General features: G+C 37.4%; 2 protein-coding genes across 8 annotated transcripts; one reads left to right on the forward strand and one right to left on the reverse strand.

Moving 5' to 3' along the window:
- The first annotated feature begins 317 nt into the window (after positions 1 to 317).
- LOC147502231 (ribosomal protein L30 family protein) lies at positions 318 to 1,356 on the forward strand. The gene is given in 5 exon segments (XM_086607143.1): positions 318 to 487; positions 863 to 1,071; positions 1,073 to 1,097; positions 1,204 to 1,269; positions 1,271 to 1,356. Coding segments are annotated over 4 exon segments (327 nt in total). The 5' UTR covers positions 318 to 487; positions 863 to 907; the 3' UTR covers positions 1,343 to 1,356.
- Positions 1,357 to 3,600: 2,244 nt separating this feature from the next.
- LOC147502232 (putative WD repeat-containing protein C2A9.03) lies at positions 3,601 to 9,414 on the reverse strand. Of its 7 annotated transcripts, none has more exons than XM_086607141.1 (11): positions 9,267 to 9,315; positions 8,827 to 8,972; positions 8,578 to 8,745; positions 8,011 to 8,097; positions 6,206 to 6,294; positions 5,215 to 5,349; positions 5,021 to 5,131; positions 4,809 to 4,900; positions 4,585 to 4,690; positions 4,399 to 4,485; positions 3,601 to 4,298 (listed from the first exon to the last, which is right to left on the reverse strand). In XM_086607141.1, exons 5-11 carry the CDS (start codon positions 6,206 to 6,208, stop codon positions 3,885 to 3,887), a joined length of 948 nt encoding a protein of 315 aa, XP_086463267.1. In that variant the 5' UTR covers positions 6,209 to 6,294; positions 8,011 to 8,097; positions 8,578 to 8,745; positions 8,827 to 8,972; positions 9,267 to 9,315; the 3' UTR covers positions 3,601 to 3,884. The 7 variants fall into 7 exon arrangements, with proteins under 7 accessions (XP_086463267.1, XP_086463266.1, XP_086463262.1 ...); XM_086607140.1 differs by having other exon boundaries at positions 8,827 to 8,991; XM_086607136.1 differs by lacking the exon at positions 6,206 to 6,294 and having other exon boundaries at positions 8,827 to 8,991; positions 9,267 to 9,414.
- Between the last annotated feature and the right edge of the window lie 231 nt (positions 9,415 to 9,645).

Genomic DNA, 9,645 nt, shown 5'->3' on the forward strand with positions numbered 1-9,645 from the left:
TGAGTCCCGTTTTAATAGGAGATGATGATGTGGAATTTTAATAGAGCTCGAAAAATACCCTTTGTGGGAGCTTTAATATTAAGATATAGATATAGATATAGATAGATATAAAGATAAAGATAAACCGGTATGGTTTGGATCAGAAAGCCGGTCAGCCGGTCTGGGTCAATCATAATACAACCCTTTAATAACCTTGATATCAGCATAAACTATAATTAATCAATCAAACAAACCCATCAACGATTATATATTCTCATCCACAGTATCAAACTCAATCTTTTGAAATCAGTAAATAATGGCCGACTTTTAAAGGCTTAGTCAATCGTCAGGCCCATTTATATATGGGCTTTTTTTTCCATTTTAAAAAACCCCACAAAAGCCCAAAGCAGCAAAGTGAGTCCTTTTTCTCACTATACTCATTTTCACAGCTTCTTCACTCTCTTCGGCTTCCTTGTTCGAGGTGCGTTCACTGCATAAGCAAAGCAAGGTTAGGGTTTTTTTTTTTTTTTTTTTTAAATTCATTCTGACATAATAAATATTGTTTTTCTTTTACATCCACTTCGAAATGGTATTTTTTTCTTCGATTCCAAATTAAAGATTAAGTTGGACATCTTGATAGTGTGAGAACAAATTGGGTTTCACATTGTTTAATAGAACTATGATAGTGTGATAAATGGAGATGCTTGGGGTATAAAATGAAGTTAAACATTTTAAATATGAGACTGTCCAACTGCATTTAGTTCTGAATACCAACTATTTTAGACTATATGGTGCTTGCTTGTTGGGTTTTTGGACAATTATATCTTCAAATGCTCGAGAGGTGAATTTCTAATTGTTGTGTTTTGGCTGTTCCTTTAGAGAGGGTTGTTATTTTGGAAACTCGTAGTTTGGCTTGAGAGGCAAAAGAATGAATGCTTTCAAGGCTTTCAAAGCGTGTGTGCCAATTGCATGGAGCCCTCACATATATATTACCTTGGTGAGAGGCATGCCGGGTACCAGGAAGCTTCACAGACGCACTCTAGAGGCTTTACGTCTGCGCAAATGCAACCGGACTGTCATGAGATGGAATACCTACTGTCAGAGGGATGCTACAGCAGGTTTGAAATCAATTGCGGTTGTTTTGTCATTATCTCATTTTTCCATTTTCTTATAACATAAAAGAGAAACACGGTTGTGATAAAACATTTTATTTTTATTTCACAGGTTAAGAGATTAGTTGTGATTGAGGCGGAGGAGATGTTCAAGGCCCATAAAACAAAAACTGGCAACCCATCGAGATCTAAGCCCTCCATTGGTTATAGACCATCAACCCATACCTACACCAGATTCCTCCCAACAGTAATAAGCATGTCTTTCCACAGGTGTGCATTTCCACATCTCCAGCTTATAGTTTTTGTTTTATATGTCCTTTATGACTTATAATTGTCACAGATATCCTTTTCTAATGATATTTGTAGGAGACTGTAATCACATCTTATATGTTTAATGCTATCTTTTAGACCTCATTAGGACATTAGGTGTAAACATATATTATTCTTTAGGAATGTAACTTATCTACCTTCTTCTTCACAGTATCACGTTTCAATGGCTCGACCAGTATAAGTATTGTTGATGTAAGTTTAATTCATTACTTGAACTTATTGAGTTTAATCCCTAGAAACTATGAAAACGCCCCTTTATATAGTATCTCTGCCTATTGTGCTATATGATATGTCGATTCCCTCTCCTGTCGTTTTGAACTTGTGATCTTCTAATGATATCTTATTTAACCATTCCTTGATTTTGTTGTATTTTTTTAAAATGTGTAAAACCTTGTTAAGTTTTTTATGTAGTAATACCTCATAATATTATTATGTTAGTGAACGTTGTTCAATCTTTCTTGTAGGATAATACGATGTGGGTGAGCTGGATTGGAGACGTGCTCAATTTTTATTGCTGGATTATATTATGTGTATGAGCTGGTTCGGAGGTATGCTCTGGAAGTACAGCATCAGATACTGGGATGTTTTTTTTTTCTTAACGGTAGTAGATTATGGCTGAGCATCTAGGTATTTTATATGCTCTTGTCAATCGAATCTCTAAATGAGGACTAAGTAGGCCGTGTTTGAAATAAGCTCAAAATTTGGAACTTCTTGGGAGTTTTTGCTTATCTATGGTTTTCTTCAAGAATAGGATTTCATCGTCCCATGTAATGTCTTTCAACTCCATGGCTTTTAGGAGTTGAAACTTTGCATCCCTGAGAAGTTCTTAAACTATCTTCAGGTTTTTGGCCTCCGGAAGTGTGGTGATAATACAGTCAGGTAAAGGGCTTGGATTCAATTTAGGGTTAATTAGTATTACCCCCCCCCCCCCCCCCCTAGATGAGCCAATTAGGATTTCCCCCCTAAACACACGGTCAACTTGGTTTGACCGTTAACTTTCAAGTCAAACAATTGAAAATTACACAGATGCCCTCATTGTTTTCAAAAAGAAAATATTCAATTTTAATTAGGTGGGGGCATTTATGTCATTTTCAGTTATTTGACTTGAAAGTTAACGGTCAAACCAAGTTGACCGTGTGTTTAGGAGGGAGACCCTAATTTCCCATCTAGTGGGGGGGAAATCCTAATTGGCTCATCTAGTAGGGGGGTAACACTAGTTCACCCTTCAATTTAAAACACCCTAGTACCTAACTGTTTGAGTTCAAGTGTAACAAATATTACTAAATCTGATACTTATTATCGTATTTGTATTCTATTACATTGCCCATAGCTTTTCCCTCAAACATCTGCTTGTAGTTTTTTCACAATCAACACAAACCCACTAATATTAAAACCGAACTTATGCAACCAAAGTGCAATCTGGGTGTTGAGGTGAAGAACTACTTTTGCTGGAAGAAGGGTGCAGTATAAAAGACTGCATAGTATTTGGTGCAGTATAAATGACGGCATTGAGTATGTTTATCATTATTGTCTGCAAAGAAGAATTGTGAGTTGAAGCTGACTTGGAGAAAGCTCAATCGTCTCCAATTTTAATTTTTGGCATAAAATCAATGCCAAAAGTTTCTTTGACTGACCTTGCTTTAAAGCCGAGGGAAAGACCCACAGCGATGGTGAAACAACAGGAGCACAATTCAGGCTGCGCTCAATGTGAAACAACAGGGGCACAATTCAGGCCGTGCTCAATGTGAAAGTCACATAACCCTGCAAGCTGATTTTCTTGTTTTTTTAAAAGCATTTTTGAGTCTGCCGTCAACGCGTCCTTTGCAAAATTATGTACACAAGTCAGGTACGTATAACTGTATAAGTTGATACCTTTGTTTACCTGAGAAAGAGTTTGCTGTAGTCCATCATCAACTTAAGGCAAAGAAAGCATAACATTGTGCCAAAATTTATGACTACCCCTATTCAGTACTTACCCATGGATTCTAAATTTCTAGGCAACTTTCTCCACTTGAACCAACATTTTGAGAAACTTTGACCACGGGGTCTTTTTGTTTTTATAAGCATGACCATGGTCTTGCCATGATAGTTCTCAAGTCCATGTTAGACGTTTATTCGAGCCTGAGAAAACAATATTTGCCTAAATTAAAGAGAATAGTCAAAAGAAAGGCTTGGTGAATTCCGAAACAAGAAAGAGTACTTAACCAAATGTGGATTCCTTGCGAGAGCTAACTCTCACACTGAAAGCAGCCACTTTCAACAATATATGGTACACCTTTCCACTACAAACCTTTAACAACTTCCCCATAAACTATATATACACAAAACTATCTTCACTTTTGGCTGCCCAAACAACACTCCTACAAGAATCTAATTTACAATTGCACACATATTAATCGAACTTGCCGTGAGAACTACTATTCTGTATTCAAAATTTTCTAAATAAACCGTCAGCAACCCAATTCAGATGATAGTGTATAGATATCGATTGCTACGCTTCCTGTTATACTCCAAAAGGCTTCCATAGGTACGATCAGCCACTGCCACGAAGAGAGCCTCAGTATCTGGGCTGAAGGATATTCCTGCAATCTCACCGAAAAGATCAATCTCCTGCTCTCTGCTGTACTCAGATTGTGTATCATAGATGTGAACAAAATCTGCTGGCTCAGACATTGCCATGAATCGGCCGTCTGAGCTGAACTTGATTGCTCTTATTGCTCCCATCCTACCCTTGAGAACAGCAAGTGACTGAGAAGGATTCCTCACGTCCCAGAGTCTGCATGTGCTGTCCTGGTTACCAGTAGCTAGGATCCTGCCATCTGGGTGCCACGCCGAGGCGAAGGAATAGTCCAAATGTCCTCTAAGACTCCCAACCACCTGCAACAAAATCAATATCAGCCTTCTCAGATATAACCAAGTTACCACCATAAATACTAATTGAGATTATACTAGCTGATTATGCAAGTATTGCACTTACTTTTCCCGACTGAGCATCAGCAATAAGGCAATTCACATTGTCACCGAGAACAGCAAGCAGCTTTCCGTCAGGGCTAACAGAAGTGTTCTACAGCAGACATCAAAGAGTTAGCAGAATATTCCAAATATGACAGCAAGTTGCTTGCCACAAATTGTGTTAAAGTGGTTGATGCTGCAGTGTACTCACATTCACGGACCAGGGGAAGGTGAACCGACCAAGGCAAGCAAAATTTTCAGTGTCAAAGACCCTCACTGCAGCATCATTGTTTGCCGTCATCAGTCTTGTAGTGCCGCTGCAGGAAAACAAGTTAGATAATGGCAGGGGGCTTTGTAAGTTCAATTTTGCATTTCTTGCATGCAAGAGGAACTTAAAGAGAAAGGATAGAGGAGAGGTGGTGAACATGTTCTTACTTAGCAGCTTGGTACAGGTCCACAGCATTGGTGATAGCATTCTCACCATCAGTAATTTTTGTACAAAAGCCAACTCCAGGGCGATTCAGATACTGGCAAAGATAATAAATCACCAAAGAGAAAAATGTAAGCTTGATTCAAATGCTTAAGTTATAATTCTCAAAATTAATGCCCACGTCATCTGGGTCCTTGAATTCTGAAAATTCTACTACCTTACAAATAAGTTCCCCGTGGAAACCACCAGCCACCATTAGATTATCCTTAACAGCCATGGTGCTAATCTGTACTCTTGAAAGTGATTGTGTGAAGGATCCAGCACATTTCTGTTGAAGTAACATTAACCAAATCACTTTATGGATCTGTCTCAATAGAAATGAAGATTCCAGTGTAAAATGATCCTACACACCATGGCGGGCACAATCGGTCCGGCTGCATTGAGTACTTCTTTACCACTTCGGAGTAGAGATGACCAATGCATGACAGAGTAGTTCTCTATCAGGTATGCATCATGCTTTGATGTTGCCCACAATAGATTCCTCAGCTACACAAGAACAAGGATCATTGACAGACCATTACATAAATTAACTGGTAGGAAAAACCCATAAACAACATAGTAGACCAGTACTCTAATTGTTCCCTGCTTTCGTAAGTATTATGATCCAACCAGATATTAAAAGTTCCAGAGACTGCCATATACAGTTAGGTAAATGCAACTAATGCGGTTATATGAGAAATTTAAATCAATTATGTGCAGTCTTCATAGTGGTCTACAACTGCAGCCAATTTTTTATGACTCTGTTTAAAATACTAAACGTTAAAGACATTATATACACACAAAAATCTAAATAAGTTATGCGCTTGTGCGCCAACTGCTCAATATGTAATCACCATCCAAACCATACACTATTAGAGTACCAGTAAGTTCTATCTTGTCGTCTGTCCACTATCACTAAGTTCTAACAATAAGAGCTCCTGTAGCAGTCAAAGAAATATTCGAGGTTCACAACGAAATTTAGAAGAAGAAAAAAAAGGTACCAGCAACTCATATCATCAGCGTATCTAATGTTTTATGCAGTACAAATGAACAGCTTATTGAATATCAGAAATATTGAGTCGGCAGGGAGAGCAGGCAACAAAAAACGCTTAGCTGCAGTCATAACACTACATCCGAGAAAATGAACATTCTTCAAAATGTACTCCATAATAGAGCATATTTCATTTAATAGAGAAGGGGACTCCTATTTTCTCTATGAACCAGATAACTGAGACAATGGCTCATCACATAACCGGTGATGAACAACGTTGTCAGCCTCTTCATGACCCCGAAAATACCAACAAAACTTGGGGACATGAACTTCTACAGAGGCCACTAAATTCTAAATATTTTCCTATCATACCATATGGACAGGTCGCCTTTTCCTCCAGCTGCTGAGGAAGAACTTCCATCCTGCTTTTAATGCTGAAAGAAAGATAAATATCGTTCCTCCTAATCGATACACAGGAGGGGTTAAAGACACATAACGAGATATATTTATACAAGTCATGCAAATCTACAAATAACGAGCAGCTATTCGAAGTCTCTAACAAGAAGGTACCAATCACACTCCTTAGCTGTGACCACAGAAAGATTACGACAAAGTAATATTATTGAATAAACTTTAGAATGCTAGAAATAGGTCCATCAGCAACTGCAATATACACACCATAAAACCATGCTTACGTTATGATATACAATTGATATAAAATTACATTGGAATTAGAGCAATACATATGACCAACTTACTGCATAGCTTCTTGGAAATTGAACGCGTGCTCAACACAATGAATAATTTATTAACCAGTAGAGAAAGTAATTTGCATAGTCTTCTACAAAAGCCACATCTGTGTTAGTGTCTGTGGATGTTGTGGGAAGTAAGAAAACCCACCTCCTAGTCAGCTCGTTATATTAAAAAATTAAAAATAATAATAATTTCAAATTGCTCGAGAGTCCCAATTTAGCAAACAAAGAAGATAACTTTGGAGATTCATATCTGATAATACCAATGTCAACATCCGGGTCATAGTTTTCAGGAGTAGCACCCTCCAAACATTGCATGGCAACCTCAGCTAAAGAAAACCAAATGATTATATAGGAGGAATATACACCTCAAAGTGTTATGAAGTCATTAAAGCCGCATGCACCGACTCACAAAAAATGTCTGGATCCTCGTAAATTAGGCATAGCATCTCAATGACCTAATCTAGCTAAACAGAAAGAAAACTGTATGGAATCGTCCATTTACTGAACAGATGTGCAGAGTCAAAGAATTATGAAATAGCATTATTTTTTCTCGCCAAAACCAGTGTAATCTGAAACAGTTCTCAAATTCCAGTCAGTAGGGAAGCATAACTTCATGATAATCGAATTAATGGAATCCACTAATAAGTAAAATAAAATTTCAATTACAAACATCATACCTTTCCAAGAATAAAATGATGCATAAGGGCATAAAGCAAAGTCACATGCCTAATTTCCATAAATTATGAGAAACATACAAGTATAGGACCTGCAAAATTACAAGATGATAAAGCAGAACGGACTCTGAGTTAACAACTCATGATGGTGACTCAGAGCCAAGACATGAACATCTAAGATTTGAAGCAGCGACATGTAATGTGTTCCTTAACTGTGGGACAATTCATAGAAGCTTTTTAGATTCTCTTTGGTATGACTCTTGAAACAGAAGAAAATTTTCATCTGCAACAGACGCGTTAATTAAGCTACCAAGGTTTAAGAGGAACAACTAACTAAAATCTTATTCTAATTAAGCTGTAAATAACTTCTTGCTCAATTTAATGACTTTCAGGCTACGCTTAATAAGGGAAACGGACAATCTTGAATCTTGATGGTAGTTGAGGACAAATAACAAATTGGTGGTATTGTATAATAGTTGAGGACAAATTACAAATATGGGATATTTACCAATTTAATCTGCAACAGCAAAGTATTTGTAATTGCAACTTCATAACTTTATGGCTTTAATCCAGAAAGGGGCCAATCGAGAAGCTATTGCGTGATATTAAAGGAAAAAGGAATTAAAACAATATGAGAGAATCACTAGCACCATTGAGACTAAGTGACGCCTAGGACTTCAAGAGTGTCAATACAGAAGGGAGAAAACTCAACTAGAGAGTAACATAAGTTATTGGACGAGACATCTACCTGAAAATGAACAATAGTTGATTTGACAAGCCTTGTATTGAACTGGAACTCATAGAAGTTACCCCCTCCCTCCACCTTCTTCATTTCCTGCTCGAAATTTATTCAATTAAAAAGATCAGTCCATGCTCAAGTAGCTTGTCTTCCACTCTGAACCATAGAACTAAGCATCCAAATAAAGGATCTATGCGAAGTATACATGCACATGAAAATGAGATCTCCATGAAAATCTGTATAGGATAGCTGAATCATTAAGAACCAAACTGGACAAGGAAGATTACAAATGAGCATGGTTTTAGAGGCCATACATGAGATGTACCACCTCAGTATCGAAATCCTTTCCTTATAACCACGTTATAATAGTCATTGCTAATGAACTCTTATTACAGACAGGAAACATTACTCGTTCACCCACGTGGTGAGGGAAGCATCAAAATGCAAAACCACATAAAATACATGTGTCATTTGCTACGGCGTTGATTCTTCTCTCATCCGCATAAATGAGGCAAGTCAGTCATACATAACAAGAACAAAATGTAGACACTCTAATGAAATATGATGGCAGCTAACCTTATCAAGTTGTTCATGAGAACGCGAGAGATTCTCGAAGTTTTTATATTGGTTCAACCTCCTTTCACGGTACTTATCCCTCGTATAATTCATTCTCTCCCATGGTATACCCTGGATATCTTTCCCATTCCTAGCCTCAAGTGCCGAAGTATCAGTGTTTGGCTGGTCCTAAAAAGGCAATTCAATGTCAAATTTATCAGTAGCATGATTCGCCCTTGGATAAAATCGGGCACAAAAGAAGAAACGTACCATGTCTAATAAGTCATCTTCAACATCTGAATCGTCAGGGTTCTGTAACTGTTGTTGTTGGTTTTCTTCAAAGGCATGATCTTCAAATTCAGTGCCGTAATATTCATCAGCATACTCAAGATCGTCGTTTTGAAACTGGGCCATAACTAAAACTTATTATAGATACTGTAAAAAAGACATAATAATAAATCTTAGCAAATAAAGCACTGGGATTTCAATAATACAGAAGATAAAAAGACAGATTTCAGATAAGAATGAACAATATCAAAATCTTAAGTCCAGCAAAGCACATAGGAAGTAAAAGCATCACTGATCAATATAAAGATGATGGCTTTGAAGCAATTCACATGTACATAATCTTATAGATTGTATGTATACAAATCAATAACCAAACAGTAGTAAGCAAATGAGTCAAATGAAGAAAAAATAATAAAATATACCTTGAGAATAAGTAGAAGAAGAAGAAGAAGAAGAAGAAATAGGAGAGAAAGAGCAAGAAGAAAGCAGTAAGCGCCTCTGTTATTTATAGAACAAGCAGGAGAGGTGCGTGGTGAGCTGTTATTTAGAGAGTGGACCCTACGAATGTGGGACTCTTCTAGTCGTTAGTTATATTACAGCCCCCTCCGTTACTTTTGCTCGAAGTTTCGGTTTGTCAAGGATGTACGTGTCAACTGTCTAGAATGCTCCAAGTGTTTGGACAGGACCTATTTCGGCCGAAAGGATAGTTATTTTCGTAATCACTCACAAGCAAGGCCCAAAATTTCGATATCGTTTAATATATCGGTGTACCCAAAAACCGAGATATATCGGATATATCGG

This window comes from Coptis chinensis, chromosome 4 (genome assembly GCF_015680905.1).
Source record: "Coptis chinensis isolate HL-2020 chromosome 4, ASM1568090v1, whole genome shotgun sequence".
NCBI lineage: Eukaryota > Viridiplantae > Streptophyta > Magnoliopsida > Ranunculales > Ranunculaceae > Coptis > Coptis chinensis.